The 19,242-nt window shown below is 42.2% G+C and overlaps 2 protein-coding genes across 3 annotated transcripts in view; one reads left to right on the top strand and one right to left on the bottom strand.

The window, feature by feature from the left end:
• EML1 (EMAP like 1) overlaps window positions 1-19,242 on the bottom strand; it is a 277,513-nt gene that overhangs the window by 236,915 nt on the left and 21,356 nt on the right. The window lies entirely within an intron of this gene.
• CYP46A1 (cytochrome P450 family 46 subfamily A member 1) overlaps window positions 1-19,242 on the top strand; it is a 36,922-nt gene that overhangs the window by 384 nt on the left and 17,296 nt on the right. The window contains exons 1-9 of one of the 2 annotated variants that reach the window (XM_070752433.1): window positions 2,719-2,750; window positions 5,020-5,097; window positions 6,113-6,194; window positions 8,475-8,548; window positions 9,303-9,389; window positions 11,455-11,593; window positions 11,978-12,088; window positions 15,063-15,219; window positions 17,169-17,228. In XM_070752433.1, the coding sequence (XP_070608534.1) occupies window positions 5,054-5,097; window positions 6,113-6,194; window positions 8,475-8,548; window positions 9,303-9,389; window positions 11,455-11,593; window positions 11,978-12,088; window positions 15,063-15,219; window positions 17,169-17,228 (754 nt within the window). In that variant the 5' untranslated portion in view covers window positions 2,719-2,750; window positions 5,020-5,053. Of the gene's footprint in view, window positions 1-2,718; window positions 2,751-5,019; window positions 5,098-6,112; window positions 6,195-8,474; window positions 8,549-9,302; window positions 9,390-11,454; window positions 11,594-11,977; window positions 12,089-15,062; window positions 15,220-17,168; window positions 17,229-19,242 lie in introns of those variants that run through there. The other variant, XM_070752442.1, reaches the window with a different exon arrangement.

The raw sequence follows: 19,242 nt of genomic DNA on the forward strand, positions 1-19,242 counted from the left end.
TTGTCGTCCCGTCGATCGCAGAAAATTCAGAGGGGTCCTTGATACTCTCTGAGTGAGGATGGTGGTTTTCTGGCAGACGTTTCCTTACCAAAACAGTGGAACGGTTTGCCTTTCAGAAGTCTCAAAATGGATGAGCAATGTGGTCGGGGGGTAGGGAAAGCAAGTAGGATGCTTGGCTGCATAGCTAGAGGTATAACAAGCAGGAAGAGGGAGATTGTGATCCCGCTATATAGAGCACTGGTGAGACCACATTTCATTCAGTTCTGGAGACCTCATCTACAAAAAGATATTGACAAAATTGAACGGGTCCAAAGACGGGCTACCAGAATGGTGGAAGGTCTTAAGCATAAAACTTATCAGGAAAGAATGAACTCAATCTGTATAGTCTGGAGGACCGAAGGAAAAGGGGGGACATGATCGAAACATTTAAATATTATTTAAAGAGTTAATTATTATTTAAATGGTTAAATATTATTTAAAGGGTTAAATAAGGTTCAGGAGGGAAGTGTTTTTAATAGGAAAGTTAACACAAGAACAAGGGGACACAATCTGAAGTTAGTTGGGGGAAAGATCAAAAGCAACATGAGAAAATAATATTTTACTGAAAGAGTAGTAGATCCTTGGAACAAACCTCCAGCAGACGTGGTTGGTAAATCCACAGTAACTGAAGTAAACATGCCTGGGATAAACATATATCCATCCTAAGATAAAAATACAGGAAATGGTATAAGGGCAGACTAGATGGATCATGAGGTCTGTTTCTGCCATTAGTCATCTATGTTTCTATGTTTCTAAGTCGTGGATGCTCCATTCAGAAGAGTCTGGGCAGCCACCTGTCTGAAACTGTCTAGGGTTCCCCTGCCTGAGCAGTGGGTTGGACTAGAAGACCTCCAAGGTCCCTTCCGACTCTGTTATCCCAAAGGTACATTGTCTATGTCAGTGTTTCCCAACCTTTTTGGAGCCGCGGCACATTTTTCATATTTTCAAAATCCTGGGGAACATGGGGGGGGGGGCGCTAAAAAAAGTTTGGACAAAAAAAATATCTCTTCCTCCCTTTCGCTCTATTTCTCTCTCTCTCCCTCTTTCTCTCTCTTCCTTCCTTTCTCTCTCCATCCCTCTTTCTTTCTCTCTTCCTTCCTTCCTCTCTTTCTGTCTCCTCCTTCCTCTCTCATCTCTTTCCTTCCTCTCCCTCCCTTTCTCTCTTTCCTTTCTATCCCTTTCTGTCTATCCTTTCTATCTCTCACCCCTTCTCCCTCTTTCATTCCCTTTCTCTCCCTCCCTTTCTCTCTCATTCCTTTCTCTCCCTCTTTCCTTCCTATCTCTCTTTCTTTTTCTCCCTCCTTCATATCTTCTTTCTCTCCCCCTTCCTCCCTCTTTCCCTTTTCCCCCTCCCTTTCTCTTCCTTTTTCTCTATCCTTTCTACTTCTTACTCTTTCTTTCTCTCCCTCCTTCATTCAATTTTCTCTCCCTCCCTTCCTCCCTCTTTCCTTTCTCTCCCTCCCTTTCTCTTCCTTTTTCTCTATCCTTTCTACTTCTTACTCTTTCTTTCTCTCCCTCCTTCATTCAATTTTCTCTCCCCCCCTTCCTCCCTCTTTCCTTTCTCTCCCTCCCTTTCTCTTCCATTTTCTCTATCCTTTCTACTTCTTACTCTTTCTTTCTCTCCCTCCTTCATTCAATTTTCTCTCCCACCTTCCTCCCTCTTTCCTTTCTCCCCCTCTTTCTCTTCCTTTATCTCTATCCTTTCTACTTCTTACTCTTTCTTTCTCTCCCTCCTTCATTCAATTTTCTCTCCCTCCCTTACTCTCTCTTTCCTTTCTCTCCCTCCCTTGTTCTCCCCTGGGGCTGCCTGTGCCTGCCCTGCACCACCCAACACGGACGGACAGCCCCCGGTCGTCGGTTCGTCGCCCCCTCCCCCCCCACGGAGGGAGATCGGGCTGGCGGGGGCGGCGAATCCACCTCCCCAACCGCGCGGAGGGAAATCCGGTAGGCGGGCGGGTGGCCGCGGCTCCCTGCGCGCCCCTGGAAAAGCCTACAGGGCCACCTACAGGGAACGGTGCCCGGGGCCGCTTTAGCCGCCCCCCCCGCCATCTCCCCGTGACTGCCTGCGCCGCTGCAGCCGCGCCCCCCCTCCCACCGCCAGTGCCCTCCCGCCGGGCCCCAAAGGACACTTGCCGATGACGACAGGGAAGCTTCAGCTGGGCGGGCGCTGCCGTGCCGGTGCCTCCGACCTCCCGGTTCCTGCTCGATGCCGCGGCCCAGCTGAAGCTTCCCTGTCGCCTGGGCGGGGCGCTGCGGTGCCTCTGAACTCTCCGCTCCTGCCCGATGCCGCGGTTTCTGGCGCTCTCCTGCGCGCCCCTGGAAAAGCCTACAGGGAACGGTGCCCGGGGCCGCTTTAGCCGCCCCCCCCCCCCCCGCCATCTCCCCGCGACTGCCTGCGCGAAGAATGGAGCTCTCCTTCCTGCCTTCCTTCTTTGGGGCCCAGCAGGAGAGCGCCAGAAACCGCGGCATCGGGCAGGAGCGGAGAGTTCAGAGGCACCGCAGCGCCCCGCCCAGGCGGCACACCTGGCGATGTCTCGCGGCACACCAGTGTGCCGCGGCACACCGGTTGGGAAACGCTGGTCTATGTGATAAGATGGGTAGAGGGCTAATCCTGAGAGTAAAGGTATTTTGTTTTGTAGATAAGCTAGCCCAGCCTTTTGGCTTGTAGAAAGGTTGGCACCAAAATATCTGCTGGGAGTGGGGGCAAGCAGGTGAGGTTCTGCATTTATGTCTTTAGAAACATAATAATAATAATAATAATAATAATAATAATAATAATAATAATAATAATAATGAAAAATCAATAGACGATCCAAAGTGCAGAATCTGTAAAGAAACAGATGAAACAATCGATCACAGAGTCTCCGGAGAGGGGCGGCATACAAATCCAATAAATAATAATAATAATAATAATAATAATAATAATGATGATGATGATGAAAAATCAGCAGACGATCCAAAGTGCAGAATCTATAAAGAAACCGATTAAACAATCGATCACATACTCAGCTGCTGCAAAAAGATTGCACAGACTGACTACAAGCATAGACATGATGCTGTGGCACAGACGATCCACTGGAACTTGTGCCAGAACTGCCATCTATCAGTAGCAAAGAACTGGTGGGATCATAAGCCCGAAAAAGTGGTCAAAAATGAGCAAGCAAAGCTACTGTGAGACTTCCGACTTCAGACTGACTGAATTCTGAAGCATAACACACCAGACATCCTGATTGTGGAGAAAAAGAAAGTATGGATCATTAACATCGCAATCCCAGTAGACAGCAAAATTGAGGAAAAGCAGCTAGAGAAATTAGTGAAATACAAAGATCTTAAAATTGAGCTGCAACGCCTCTCGCATAAGCCAGTGAAAGTGGTCCCAGTGGTACTTGGCACGCTGGGCGCAGTGCCAAAGGATCTCAGCGGATATTTGAAAACCATCGGAATTGACAAAATCTCCATCTGTCAATTGCAAAAGGTCACTTTACTGGGATCGGCAAACAATTCACCGCTACATCACGCAGTCCTAGGTGCTTGGGAAGCACCCGACTGGTGATGAAATACGAAATAATTTATTAGATTTGTATGCCGCCCCTCTCCGAAGACTTGGAGCGGCTCACAACAATAATAATAACAGTGTTACAATGTAAACAAATCTAATATTAAAAAAACATCTAAAAAACCCATCATTTAAAAACCATGCAACACACGCATACCATACATAAAACTATAAAAGCCTGGGGGAGGTGTCTCAATTCCCCCATGCCTGGCGAATACAGATGGGTCTTAAGTAATTTGCAAAAGACAAGAAGGGTGGGGGCAGTTCTAATCTCTGGGGATAGTTGATTCCAGAGGGCCGGGGCCAACACAGAGAAGGCTCTTCCCCTGGGGCCCGCCAAACGACATTGTTTAGTCGACGGGACCCGGAGAAGGCCAACTCTGTGGGACTTTATCGGCCGCTGGGATTCATGCGGCAGAAGATGGTTCCGGAGGTATTCTGGTCCGATGCCATGTAGGGTTTTAAAGGTCATTAGCAACAATTTGAATTGCGACCTGAAACTGATCGGCAGCCAGTGCAAGCCACCGAGTGTTGGAAAGACGGGGGCGAATCTGGGAAGCCCCACGATAGCTCTCGCGGCTGCATTCTGCACGATCTGAAGTTTCCAAACACTTTTCAAAGGAAACCCCATGTAGAGAGTGTTGCAGTAGTCGAGCCTCGGGGGGATGAGGGCATGAGCGACTGTGAGCAATGACTCCCTGTCCCTAAATGTTTCTCTTTTAGGGAAAATATGGCATTTAGACTTAGACTTACAACACTTAGACTTACTGTATATACTACTTCACAGTGCTTTACAGCCCTCTAAGCGGTTTACAGAGTACCCCAACAATTTGGGTCCTTATTTTACCCACCTCGGAAGGATGGAAGGCTGAGTCAACCTTGAGCCTAGTGAGATTTGAACTAGTGTACTACAACCAGCAGTCAGAAGAAGCAACTTGCAGTACTGCACTGTAACCTCTGTGCCATCAAGGGTCATATAATATTCTGGCTTTTTAATATTTCCTAGAATATTTCATTGTTCTAGGAGAAGGGTGGATGCTAACTTTCTGCATTATTAAGTTCCATTGTCTGATGACAGAACCCATTTATTGTATTCTTTCTTGACTTCTGGGCATGGCATGCATGTGCTCTTCATGTGCTGTAACATGGGCTTTATTGTTTCCATTTTTAAACATTTTTTCCCTAGTAAATCTAAGTGCTGTAAGTCTAAGTTCCTCCCCATGTAAATCTGCTTGCCTGCTCTTCCATCTTTTTCCGTGGAAAAAAAAATGTACCATGCCTGCCTTGTTATGCATTTTACTGTGAAATAGCTTTATGGAACCCAGTAGCAATCTCCATTCTGTCCTTCCTTCTCTTGTATTTTCTTTTTGGATTGTAATGTGCACATTTAAAACCCTGGCTTTTTTTCTCCCCAAATATTACAGTTTTTTCTTTGGTCACTTACCAATCTTCTGGAGAATGTTGAAAAACAAGGAAGTGGTGCATGATCTCTTTCTCAAGTGGTAAGTGTTTTTTCTTTTTTTAAATCACATCGCTCGAAAATACGGTAGTTATTTTGGATTACAGAAATTGAGATCTACGCTCAGCGGTGGGCTACGAGCCAGAATGCTAAATTGCACTCGCCGCCGCGGCTCTTAGGTTTTTGCGGGACCAGCATGATTTTGCTGCTGCACCTGTGGAGGTAGCAAAATTGCACACGGAGCCGCAGGTAAAACCTGGCCGAAACACAGGCGCAATTTTGCTACCTTCACAGGTGCAGCAGTAAAATTGTGCTGGTCCCGCAAGAACTTACGAGACGCGGCGGCGAGCACAATTTAGCGTTCTGGCTCATAGTTCACCGCTATCTGTGCTGCTTCTTCCTAGATCTCAATTTTGAGTTCTAAGCCTCCATTTTGATTTGCTAAGCTTTTTAAACTTAAATTGATGAAAATAGCAAATAAGAAAGACCATAACCAATAATTTTCTGATAAAAAGAAATACAGGTAGTCCTCAATTTACAACAATTCATTTAGGAACCATTTGAAGTTACTATGGCATTGAAAAAAATGAATCATGACTGTTTTTCACATAGCTGTTGCATTATCCCTATGGTATGATAGATAGATAGATAGATAGATAGATAGATAGATAGATAGATAGATAGATAGATGGATGGATGGATGGATGGATGGATGGATGGATGGATGGATGGATGGATGGATGGATGGATGGATGGACGGACGGACGGACGGACGGACGGACGGACGGACGGACGGACCATGTTAACAAATTAATTACTATAGTGATTCAGTTAACAATTGTAGCAAGAAAAGTCGTAAAATGGAGAAAAATTCACTTATCAACCGTGTTGCTTAACAATACACATTTTGGGCCCATTTTTAGACGCAAGGTAAGGACTACCAGAATTAATAAAAATATCATCCTTAAAGAAACAATACTTGGAATGTGATGTAATCTAGTGTTTAATGATTTATAAATACAGTATATAAATGCTAATTAGCATTTTTGCATTCATAGGGCTGAGAAATATGGACCAGTTGTACGTTTTAATGCTTTTCACAGAGTTTCATTACTAATATCAAGTCCTGAAGGAGTGAAGGTATGTGAAAGTTGAGCATTCTTTTGCAGTTTGCTTCATAACTGTTATAACTCCATGAACTGCATTGGTTACCGATCAGTTTCCGGGCACAATTCAAAGTGTTGGTTATGACCTATAAAGCCCTACATGGCACAGGACCAAATTATCTCCGAGACCGCCTTCTGCCACACGAATCCCAGTGACCGGTGAGGTCCCACAGAGTTGGCCTCCTTAGGGTCCCATCAACCAAACAATGTCGGCTGGCAAGACCTAGGGGAAGAGCCTTTTCTGTGGGAGCCCCGACCCTCTGGAATCAGCTCCCCCCAGAGATTCGCACTGCCCCAACCCTCCTTGCCTTCCGAAAGAGCTTAAAAACTCATCTTTGCTGCCAGGCTTGGGAATTTTAGATCTTCCCCCTGACCACTGAATGCTTAAGTATGATTGTTGAATGTTTGGTCAATAAGTTTTTCTTTTAATTGTTTTTAAATTGTATTATTAATTGGATTTACATTATTGTTCTGTTTTTATATATGCTGTGAGCCGCCCCAAGTCCTCGGAGAAGGGCAGCATACAAATCCAATTAAATCTGCGAGACCGCCTTCTGCCGCACGAATCCCAGCGACCGATTAGGTCCCACAGAGTGGGCCTTCTCCGGGTCCCGTCAACTAAACAATGTCGGTTGGCGGGCCCCAGGGGAAGAGCCTTCTCTGTGGCGGCACCGGCCCTCTGGAACCAACTCCCCCCGGAGATTAGAACTGCCCCTACTCTTCCTGCCTTCCGTAAACTCCTTAAAACCCACCTTTGCCGTCAGGCATGGGGGAACTGAAACATCTTCCCCTGGGCATGTTTAATTTATATATGGTATGCTTGTGTGTATGTCTGTTAGTATATGGGGTCTTTTTTAAATCTTTAATATTTTAAATTGTCAGATTATTTATGATTTGTTTCCACGTGTTGTGAGCCGCCCCGAGTCTTCGGAGAGGGGCGGCATACAAATCTAAGTAATAAATAAATAAATAAATAAATAAATAAATAAATAAATAAATAAATAAATAAATAAATAAATAAATAAATAAATAAATAAATAAATAAATAAATAAATAAATAAATAAATAAATAAATAAATAAATAAATAAATAAATAAATAAATAAATAAATAAATAAATAATAATAATAAACTAAAATAAACTAAAATAAACTAAAATAAACTAAAATAAAATAAATACTTTGCAGTCAGGGTTCTACTGTTAATTGAATCCCAAGCGAGGCGAATCAAATTCCTGACAGCTTCTCACAACCAAAATCAGTAAGTGAGAGTGCCCTAGAGATGGACCATAGTTTGGGAGACGCAGCAAGAGTGCAGGAGGTGCAGGAATGATGTGGTGAGTGTCAGAGCGGTACATGAGAATGTAAGGCTTGTACAAAAGGCAGTGTGGGTAAGGGTGGCTGTGCAAGGATGTGAGAGAGAGACAAAGACGGTTGAGGATGGGTGGAGGGCAGTCGGTGAAGAAACTCAGAGTTTGTGGGTGAAGGTCGGGGAAAATGTAAGGGAAGTGTGGAGGGGGCCAAGATGTGTGCAAGGGAGTTTATGAAAGGCACTGGTTGGTGAGGGCGCATGAGGATTTGAGATGGATATATACAGTATTTCCCTCTCAAATATATATAGTTCTCTCTCTGGGCACAATGGGAATATATCTGCTGAAGAAAAATCCACATTGGCGACAGGTATGGTATCTGGCCAGTAAACACTCTGCTAGCTCCATTCTGTTGCTCAGACTCTATCCTGCAAGGTAGTGTTTCCCAACCTTGGCCACTTGAAGATATTTGGACTTCAACTCCCAGAATTCCCCAGCCAGCAAATGCTGGTTGGGAAATTCTGGGAGTTGAAGTCCAGGTATCTTCAAGTGGCCAAGGTTGGGAAACACTGCTGCAAGGGATTATAAACTCATTAAAATAAGATGATTTTGTGTGTGTGTGTGTGTAACATATTTTGCTGATAATGAAAAGGAATACGTTACATTTATAGATTATAGTTCTCGGCTATAAAAAACTTATCTGCCTTGGAATATGGCCCCTGATGGCACCGAGAGACAAAAAGGAAGCTGTGATGCTTTTTCAATATAGCAGGGTGACTTGACAAAAAATTACACACACACACACTGTATCCAAAACTGAGACAACAAAAAGGATTCACAGTTCTCCATAAATGTTTATATATACTCTATAAAATTTATTGTAAAGATTAATATGACAACATTAAGAATACTCAGTAAAGGGCTTATCAGAGGAATTTAATTTTAGGAATACTTGATGTCACCACAGTATTCAAAGGACCCAAGGATATATAGCCGACTTTTCAGTTTGTTTGGTGTAAGGTAAGCTAAAGCAAAATGATATATGACATATTAAAATGCATTAATGGATGACCAGGAAAGCCTTCTAATTCCCAAGATTGGTTTGCAAATATATTTCAAAAGTCTTTGATAAAAATTATTTAAATCAGAATTACTGTCCAATCTCAATGTAAATCAGTGAAGTACATTATATTGATGAAAAACAAACTCTGAAATGCTGGTTTACCTGGGAAATTTCACCCAACAACAAGGTGAAACCAAGGCTTGAACAGGCAGACTAAGGCCCCTAAATATTAAGTCGGGCACTATAGAAGATTGTCATAGTCAGTGGCATTCAAAATTGTGAAATAATTTCTGTTGACTCAATAAAATGGATTCATCTCTTATTTTCCAGCGAAACATTTAACATGTATTGTCCATCAAGATTTGTTCTGTTTCTGACTTGAAATGAAATAAATGGAGATAAAGATCTTTTATCTTTATTTATTTGTTATTGTAATTTCTTTGATTGTTGTGAGCCACCTTTTGTCATTAAGAGTTAAACAGCATAGAGGTTGAATAAATTATTTCCATTGATACCCACTGCCGACAAATTGCAATTATTAGCAGAGACCTTATTACTATGGTTTGCACTTAATGTAAGCTGAGTTTGCCAGATGAGGAAGCCAACATGTAAGAAGGAAATTAAATTTCTTGGCACGCATGATTTTGTAGGTTATTGAAGCTGGCTAAAAAGTACTACATACCAAATTATTTTTTCCCTCTCCTTTTTCAGATTTTTAGGGAATGGCTTGGTAACCGATCTTGACTATAATCATTGGCACAAACAGCGAAAAATTATGGATCCAGCATTCAGTCGAAAGTAAGGGAAGGGAGGAATTCTTGGAATATTTGGATATTTGGAATATTATTAGATACTTTTTAAGGGATGTCATTTCAAATAGAATTAATAACTACATAATTCTGATCATGCAATGAAATTTCTTTTGTTATCATACTGTATTCCTTGGTTCCTGTACGATGTTTGAAGCTATGTGAATATTTGGAATACATAAACATCGTGGGAAGGTAGATAACATGGAATTCATTTATTCATTTATTTATTTAATTGACACAAGGACCTCCTTCATTAAATAAACTTGTAATATATGTGTCTGTGAAGATTCTCAGTCGTCCAGGTCATGGTTGTCCCAAGGGTGCTTTTTTCAAGAGGCAACTAAATTTCTGGTATTTTCTTTTGAAGACGTTTAATTTCTCATTCAAAAAGCTTCCTCAGCTCTTCAAAACTTCTTCAAACCTCCCCCCCCAAAGGTCTAGTTCTCTCTTATTATTAAAATATTATTTTACTGAAAGAGTAGTAGATCCTTGGAACAAACTTCCAGCAGACGTGGTTGGTAAATCCACAGTAACTGAATTTAAACATGTCTGGGATAAACATATATACATCCTAAGATAAAAATACAGGAAATAGTAGGGCAGACTAGATGCCGTCAATCTTCTATGTTTCTATGTTATTTTATTTATTTGTTATTTTATTAATTCAATTTCTATGGCGCCCTTCTCCTGAGACTCAGGGATGCTTACATCATATTAGAAATCTACATAAAATTGCATTCTAAAAAACCCACAGTTAAAAACTAAATAAACAGATTGATATATCCTACATTCATTCATTCTTGAAAGAAACACCTTAAGAGTATTTGTGTAAGTATAAGTGATGTGCCGGTGCCTGGAGGCTGTTAGGGTCTGGATGGGTGCCAACAGGATCAAACTCAACCCTGATAAGATGGAGTGGCTGTGGGTTTTGCCTTCCAAGGACAATCCCATCTGTCTGTCCATTATCCTGGGGGAGGGAATCATTGATCCCCTCAGAGAGGGTCCATAACTTGGGTGTCCTCCTCGATCCACAGCTGACATTAGAACACCATCTTTTGGCTGTGGCTAGAAGGACGTTTGCCCAGATTCGCCTGGTGCACCAGTTGCAGCCCTATCTGGATAGGGAGTCTCTGCTCACAGTCACTCATCCCCTTATCACATCGAGGTTCGACTACTGCAATGCTCTCTACATGGGGCTACCTTTGAAGAGTGTTCAGAAACTTCAAATCATGCAGAATGCAGCCGGGCGAGCCATCATGGGTCTTCCCAGATACACCCATGTTTCTTCAACACTCTGCGGCCTGCATTGGCTGCCGATTGGTTTCCAGACACAATTCAAAGTGTTGATGATGACCTATAGGGCTTTATAGGTCATCATCAACACTTTGAATTGTGTCTGGAAACCAATCGGACCAAATTACTTACGGGACTGCCTTCTGCCGCACAAATCCCAGAGGCCGATTAGGTCCCACAGAGTTGGCCTTCTCCAGGTCCTATCGACCAGACAATGTCATCTGGTGGGGCCTAGGGGAAGAGCCTTCTCTGTGGCGGCCCCGGCCCTCTGGAATCCAGAGATTCACACTGCCCCCACCCTTCTCACCTTTTGCAAGACCCTTAAGACCCATCTATGTCACCAGGCATGGGGCAGCTATATCATGCCCCCTTCTTCTCTGACTGCTAAATGTTATGTGTGGATGTGATTGAGTAGACTGACTATTTTTTAACATAATGGGATTTTTAGCTTACTGTTTTAACTATTAGATTTGTGTACACATTGTTCTGTATTGTATGTTGTGAGCCACTCTGGGTCCTCGAAGAGGGGCGGCATACAAGTCTAATTAATAATAATAATAATAATAATAATAATAATAATAATAATAATAACAACAACAACAACAAAACAACAACAACAACAACAACAACAATAATAATAATGCACTTTTTTTCTAATGGGTTGTATTGTAGTGTCTCTCTTGGCTTGATTTATAAATCTATCTTTCCATACACACAAAGAAAGCTCTTTTGAAAGCAACATATCTTTCATTGCACAGTTACTTGATTGGTTTGATGGAGATCTTTAATGACCAAGCAGAAGACCTCATGAAAACGCTGAATGAAAAAGCAGATGGGGAGGTTGAAGTGGATATGATGAGCCTGCTCAGACGGCTGACCATAGACATCATTGCAAAGGTAAATGAATTCCATTTTCCCATTAAAATAAGAAAATATCTCTAATGCAGAGGCCAGCACATGTCCATAATCAAAAGGGCTTTGTGATAATATGTTTCACAAAAAAAGCAAAGGGCTGGGGAAGATTCACGTTTTACTTCACTGGGTAGTTATCTGAGTGTTTTTTGTAATTGGTTACAAATAGCTAGTATCTAATAAGGTCGGCACTGTTTACAAAAATGCATGGCATATTATACATAGAGCCTGTTTTTTAAATCTCTTTACTTAGTTGCAGAGTTTTATATTATTGTTTTGAACTATTGCTGTCTAAAGTTGCTATTCTCAGAAGAAAACAACTATAAACAAAGATATCTCATCCTGCTCATTTTTCTCAATTATTATCAGGTGGCATTTGGCTTGGAACTAAACACACTACACTGTGACCAAACACCTTTTCCTCATGCGTTTACCATGGTCATGAAGGGGATGAGTAAAGGACGAAATCCATTTTTCAAGGTCAGTATAGACTTTTCTCTTCCCCTTTTCAAAGCTGTCCTATTGTTGGTCAAATGTAGATGTGGCCTTGGCTCAATATTTTGATCTATATTTGTCCATAATGCAAACTCCATAAGTCTCCAATCAGAAATTCCATCAGTGGGAACCAAGAAATATTATTCTCTGTTTTGCTAGAACAGGTTGTTTTCATCTGTTCTTTGTTGAGTGGTGAAGCTGATACTCTGTGCTGATATTACCAGTCCTGTTACACCTAGTGTAAGGTGACCAGACGTCCAGTTTTTGGTGGGACAGTCCCACTTTTGAGCAATTTGTCCCTTGTCCCATGGTATTTTCAAAAAGTCCCGATTTTTAAAAAACGGGACATCTGATCACCTTAGCTTTGGAGAATATAACATACAGTGATTTAGTGTGCATTCAAAGTGACAATAAAGTTATTTCTAAAATTTCTTAAGTTTTCTAAAAGTACTACAGGGAACTCTGGGAGTTGGAAGTCCCCACATGCCTTCAAAGCCACCGAGGTTGAGGAAAATGACGGCGTGAGGGAATGCGAGAAACCCCACATGACTTTCCCCTTCCCCCCACCTCCTCAAAGAAGATGCCCCTCACCCACCCGGCCCTCCTTTCTGTCTCCCCCTGCCTCCTCAAAAGCCTGCCAGGCCCCCTGGCTCATCTCCCCCTGCCTCCTCAAAAGCTCTCCCGGCCCTCCTTTCTGTCTCCCCCTGCCTCCTCAAAAGCCTGCTAGGCCCTCCTTTCTGTCTCCCCCAGCCTCCTCAAAAGCTCTCCCGGCTGCCTCCTCAAAAGCCCTCACAGCCCTCCTTTCTGTCTCCACCTTTCTCCTCAAAAGACCGCCAGGCCCTCCTGCTCGTCTCCCCCTGCCTCCTCAAAAGTCCGCCCGGCCTGCCTCCTCAAGGAAGATGCCCCTTGCCCGCCGGTCCTCCTGCTCATTGCCCCCTACCTCCTCAAAGAAGATGTCCCTCGCCCGTCCGGCCCTCCTGCTCATCCACGTGGGGGGCCTGAGCCTCCCTGCGGATGCCGCCGAGGCCATCACCCTCCTCAGCAAGCGGCCCTGCACCGTCCGGGCCAGGAGGAACCACACCCCCACCTGCTGTCACTGCCCTAAATTTATTTTTACACATACACACACACACACAAGTCATCCGTCCTTCCCCCCCACACGCAATGGTGTCCCACTTTAGCTAAATTATAATCTGGTCACTTTAGCTTAGTGTTGACTTTGCTGACTAAAGAGGCACATCTGGGAGGCTCAGCCTTGGAAAAATCAGGCTAGCTGCACTGTACTGAAAATGGGGAACAAAATTTGTTAAGTTCATGATTAAAGATATATAATTAAAAATAGCAGTCTTCCAATATTTCAGGGGCTGCCACAGAGGGAATTAACCTATTCTCCAAAGTATTTGAGGGCCAGACAAGAAGTAATGTTTGGAAACTTATCAACGAGAGATCCAAGCTAGAACTAAGGAGAAATTTCTTCACAGAACAATTAAATCAGTGGAACAGCTTGCCTCCAGAAGTTGTGAGTGCTCTATCACAGGAGATTTTTAAGAAGAGATTGGACAGCCATTTATCCGGAATCATATATAGGCTCTTCTGCTTAAGCAGGGGGTTGGACTAGAAGATCTCAAAGTTCCTATCGAACTCTGTTATACTTTTACTGTAAGTGTGTGCTTTTGTATTATAAAGTAGGAGAGGATATGATATCAGAATTGCAAGATATGCAGTTGTGGTATATGGTGAAGGAGAGTTCACAAACTAAGAAACAAGTTTTATTTTTTATTTATTTTATTTATTGATTTTGTCCAATACACAATGAGGGTTTTGGTGGGTATACACATAGTAAAATATTTTATTCCGATATAGCAACAAACACATTGTAGCTCAAAAATTTGGCCAATTTTTGGGGTGAATTGAGATCTGATCGATTTATTATGTCCTATCAAGTCCTTGCTGATTCTTAATGATCATATAGTAAGATTTTCTCTGTGATGATTTTCCTAAGTTAGCCTTTCAGTTCTTCCAATGCTGCCCCCCCATCGGCCCTGTATTTTGAGTCTATTAATTTTGATGCTGGTCTTCTTTTTCTTCCTTTTCCCAGATTTATAGCTTTCCCGCAACAACTCAGTTTTTGCATAATGAGGATCAGGCTGGACCAAAAATGTACTGAATTAATTATGTATGATTGGTCAGGCACAGACTACCTGGAAATACCTGATGTATGCACAAAATAGTTTGCATGCTAAATGCTTTGGACATACCTAATAAGAAACAAAGAATGGGGAAACAATAGTGTAGAAAATTGTGTACGGAAAGCATTTATATGTCCAGGTTGTGAGAAATGGAACCTTATTCTTATAAGAAATAAGACATGCTATATGAGCAATGGCACAACCATCTTTATAACATATTATATTGTATAACCAAAATGTATTTTCTTGCATGTCAGCTTTCTTTCTGCTGCTCTATTCTCATAAACAGGATGTGATTATGCTTAGAGAGGATATGTTTGTGCTGCGAGAAAGTGTGAGAAAGGGACACGCTGACCATTAGATAGAGGAAATATGCAGGTGTCTGAAATGATGTAAAGTTCTAGGGAATCATCAGATTAAAATGCCATGGTTTGGATTCGGAGACCTCGTAATTCTCCATTCATTTGGGGTCCTTTTGCAAAAGAAATACAATAAACTGTGTTTTATTGTTCCTTCAGATTCCTGTTGATTTCCTTGGTGTGTTTTTCTTACTACAGGTCTGCAAATCCCCAATCCATCTTAAAATGATGTATTCATAAAGTTCTGTAATGTAGGCACTACTGACTAGATAATGTTTTGTGGGAATTGTGGTCTGTGTTTCCTTAACTAGAATTTAACCATGTGTTTAGACTTCAGCAATCACAACACCATTGCTTAATAATGTTAAAGAATGCCCTCCTGTTTATGATGATTTTTTGTTATTTGCTTAGTATCTGCCAAGGAATAGAAAAGAGATACAGGAGGTTTGTGAAAGTCTCAGATTGTTACGTCGCACTGGAAAGGAGTGTATCACACAAAGGCGGAAAGCCATCCAGAATGAAGAATCTATCCCATTAGATATTCTCACCCAGATATTGAAGAGCGCAGGTAGTCAATCTTTTTATGGAAAAAGCTTAATAACTATGCATTTGTCACTTTGATTAAATTAATATTTTATAGTAATTTTGATTTCCTAGAAAAAGCAATGCATTGGGTTCACATTTTAGAAGGTTACAGGTGCTGGATAAAGAAACCAATTTTATGGATGGATTATACCGTGAGAATGTCTTCTTTGAAAGACAATTAGTTACCCAGTAGCAAAAAAACTGACATCCATGAAAAGCAGCTCAACTCACTAAGGGAGCCAAACAACAATGTTCAGACCAAAAGAAAGTTATAAAGAAAGTTCAAAATGAATGATAGGGGAGATTATTTATTTATTTGTTTGTTTGTTTATCTGTTTATCTGTTTATCTATTTATCTATTTATCTATTTATCTATTTATCTATTTATCTATCTATCTATCTATCTATCTATCTATCTATCTATCTACTTACTTACTTACTTACTTACTTACTTACTTACTTACTTACTTACTTACTTACTTACTTACTTACTTACTTACTTATTTTATTTGTATGCCGCCCCTCTCCGTAGACTCGGGGCGGCTAACAACAGTAAAAAGACAATAGGAACAAATCTAATATTAAAAGTAATGTAAAAAACCCCAATTTAAGAAACCAATCATACATACAGACATACCATGCATAAATTTTATAAGCCTAGGGAGAAGGGAAATTTCAATTCCCCCATGCCTGACGACAGAAGTGGGTTTTAAGGAGCTTACGAAAGGCAAGGAGGGTGGGGGCCACTCTGATATCTGGGGGGATTGATTCCAGAGGGTCAGGGCCGCCACAGAGAAGGCTCTTCCCCTGGGTCCCGCCAAACGACATTGTTTAGTCGATGGGACCCGGAGAAGGCCAACTCTGTGGGACCTAACTGGTCGCTGGGATTCGTGCGGCAGAAGACAGTCCCGGAGATATTCTGGTCCGATGCCATGAAGGGCTTTATAGGTCATAACCAACACTTTGAATTGTGACCGGAAACCGATCGGCAACCAATGCAGACTGCGGAGTGTTGGTGTGACATGGGCATATTTAGGAAGGCAATACAAAGAAGCAAACCAGCTGATATAAAGGAGACTCCAGGGGGAAGAAAGAAACCCCTATTATATCCTTTCTCACTTTTTCATACATTCACAGGAATAGAGATATCTACTGTTTTGCTTATTGCAGAATTTTTTACATACTTACTACTTTTCCAACTTTATATCAAATGTGGATGTCATTATCATCTTGCAATGTTTTTGCCTCTGGATATAAATACATGTCAAAATCACAAATACCTCTTTCTGGTTTTTTTGTCTTGGTTTACTTTCAGAAGCTCGAAAGTAATGTTTATGAAGACTTTATAAATTAAAGAAATGTTTATGAAGATTTTATAATTTAATTAATAAAAAATAATTAATGTTATTAATTAATTTATTAAAAATATTTGGTTTTTGAACTAATTGAAGATAGGGAGTATCCTTTATTTTCAAAAGTTCAATTAATTAAAGAAAATGTAATTATGACAATGCAAACATGAAAATTACAAGAGGCAAAGCACTATAGTAGTTCAAGTTCAAATTTGTTCACTAGAAGATTTTTCAAAATCTTAAAATGAAGTTTTTAAGACTGTGTGTATTTATATTATATAGTTTAATTCAATTTTCATCAGTAAAATGTCAAAATGAAATTGAGTAAGATTGCATTTTTATAAAATAGTTTGAGAATTATTTTCTTCTTCAGTGTCTTGCATCTGGAATTAGAATAATAGGAATTAAAATAATAAATAGAACTGGTTTTATACATTCCTTTAATATTTCTTCCCTTTTGTTCATCTGATATTTCTTTGAGTAGCCCAATTATGCTTCTAATAGGTGTTGTATTTTTTAAAATGCTGCTGAACTTGAATTGATATCCTTTAGTAGCTTTTTTCTTTCTTGTCTGTGACAGATCAGGAGGAATCTGATGATGAAAATATGGTAGACAACTTTGTCACTTTTTTTGCAGCAGGTTTGTAAATCTAGCATCCTTTTAATTTATAGCTATTCCAAATTAACAAGCAAAATGTCTTCCACGTGTATTTTCAGTACAGTGTATATACTCATGAATTGGGTCATTCTTTGTCAAGTGGACCAGATGTCCCCATTCGACCACCTTCAATTTCAATGAAACTTTGCACATATATTCCTTATGGTATAAAACTGAGGTGTGGAAAATTTTAGGATATGGACCTAAAATCTTGCACACCTCAGATTTATACCATAAGGAATATGGTACCACTGCACCAGCCCGTCTCTCTTATAGTCCAACCCCCTGCTTAAGCAGGTTACCCTACTACACCACTTCAGACAAATGATTATTATCTACTTTCTTCTTTAAAACTTTCACTGTTGGAGTATTCACAACTTCTGGAGGCTTGTTCCACTGATAAATTGTTCTAACTATAAGGCAATTTCCCCTTAGTTCTAAGTTGCTTCTCTCCTTGATTAGTTTCCACTCATTGCTTCTTGACCTAATGTCAGGTGCTTTAAAAAAATAGAACTTTCTCTAGTTACCTTCTGTAAACATTGATTGATAAAATTGGACTTCTATAGTTATATTTTTAAATATAGTTACATTTTTAAATAGTGGTGGTTCTTTGCCTTTGGGCCAATTTTTACCCTTAACACAACTTTAACACAATTTTGGTGGAAAGAGGTTGTGTTATTAATATCACAAAGTAACCATTCCTGGTGCTGGTGAGACCACATTTGGAATACTGTGTTCAGTTCTGGAGACCTCACCTACAAAAAGATATTGACAAAATTGAACGGGTCCAAAGACAGGCTACAAGAATAGTGGAAGGTCTTAAGCATAAAAGTATCAGGAAAGACTTGATGAACTCAATCTGTATAGTCTGGAGCAGCGTTTCCCAACCGGTGTGCCGCGGCACACTACTGTGCCACGAGACACGGCCAGGTGAGCCGTGAAGTCTTTGGAAGTTCCAGCTGGGCGGGGCGATGCCAGTGCCGGACCGCCAGTGCCTCCAACCTGGAGCTCCCACTCGCAGCTGTCCCCCGGCTGCTGCCCGATGCAGCTGTTTCCGGCGCTCTCCTGCTGGGCCCCAAAGAAGAAAGGCGGGGAAAAGGAGGCAGGGGCGGGGAGGTGCGGCAGTAGGAGTAAAGGGAGCCGCGGCTGCCCCTGCCTCCCCACGGTGCCTCCTGCCAAACGCGCCCCTGGCTTCTCTGCCCTGCCCCATTGCCCGCCCGATCCGCCCACTCGCCGCTGCCGCCTCCTGTCTTGGGGCGCGATCTGCCCCCTCTCCTCCGCCGCCGGAGAGAGAATTGAGGGCGCCGTTGTCTTCGCCTCTGCAACTAAGAGGCAGCAACCATCAACCCCCTCGCCCTCCTAGACGTCCCCAGCGCCCGGCCACGCGCTGCCTCCCATTAGCCCGGCCGACTTTTCCCTGCTGCCGTTTTCTCTTCATGGCGCAAAGCCACACAGTCCCGGACTCCCGGATCGCTCGCTTCTCCGGTCAGCAAAGCCATCTGCCTAGGAAAGCGCCGCGCCGGGCAGCCGGCTTGCTGGCCGGAGAAGCGAGCGATCTGGGAGTCCGGGACTGTGTGGCTTTGCGCCATGAAGAGAAAACGGCAGCAGGGAAAAGTCGGCCGGGCTAACGGGAGGCGGCGCGTGGCCGGGCGCTGGGGACGTCTGGGAGGGCGAGGGGGCTGATGGCTGCTGCCTCTTAGCTGCAGAGCCGGCGGGCGGAGGCGAAGACAACGGCGCCCTCCATTCTCTCTCCGTCTCTCTCTCTCTCTCTTTCTTTTTCTCTCTGTTGCTGGCGTGGTGAACGAGAGTGAAAGAGAGAGAGAGAAAAAGGAGGGAAGAGAGAATGAGAGAGAAAGAAAGCAAGAGAAAGAGAGGGAAAGAAAGCAAGAGAGAGAGAGAAAGAGAGGGGAGAAATAGGGAGAGGGAAAGACATAGAGGGAGGGAAGGAGGGAGAGAGAAAGAGAGCAAAAAAGAGAGGAAGAAAGAAAGAGGGATT

The sequence above is a fragment of the Erythrolamprus reginae genome, chromosome 1, assembly GCF_031021105.1.
Source record: "Erythrolamprus reginae isolate rEryReg1 chromosome 1, rEryReg1.hap1, whole genome shotgun sequence".
Taxonomy (NCBI): domain Eukaryota; kingdom Metazoa; phylum Chordata; class Lepidosauria; order Squamata; family Dipsadidae; genus Erythrolamprus; species Erythrolamprus reginae.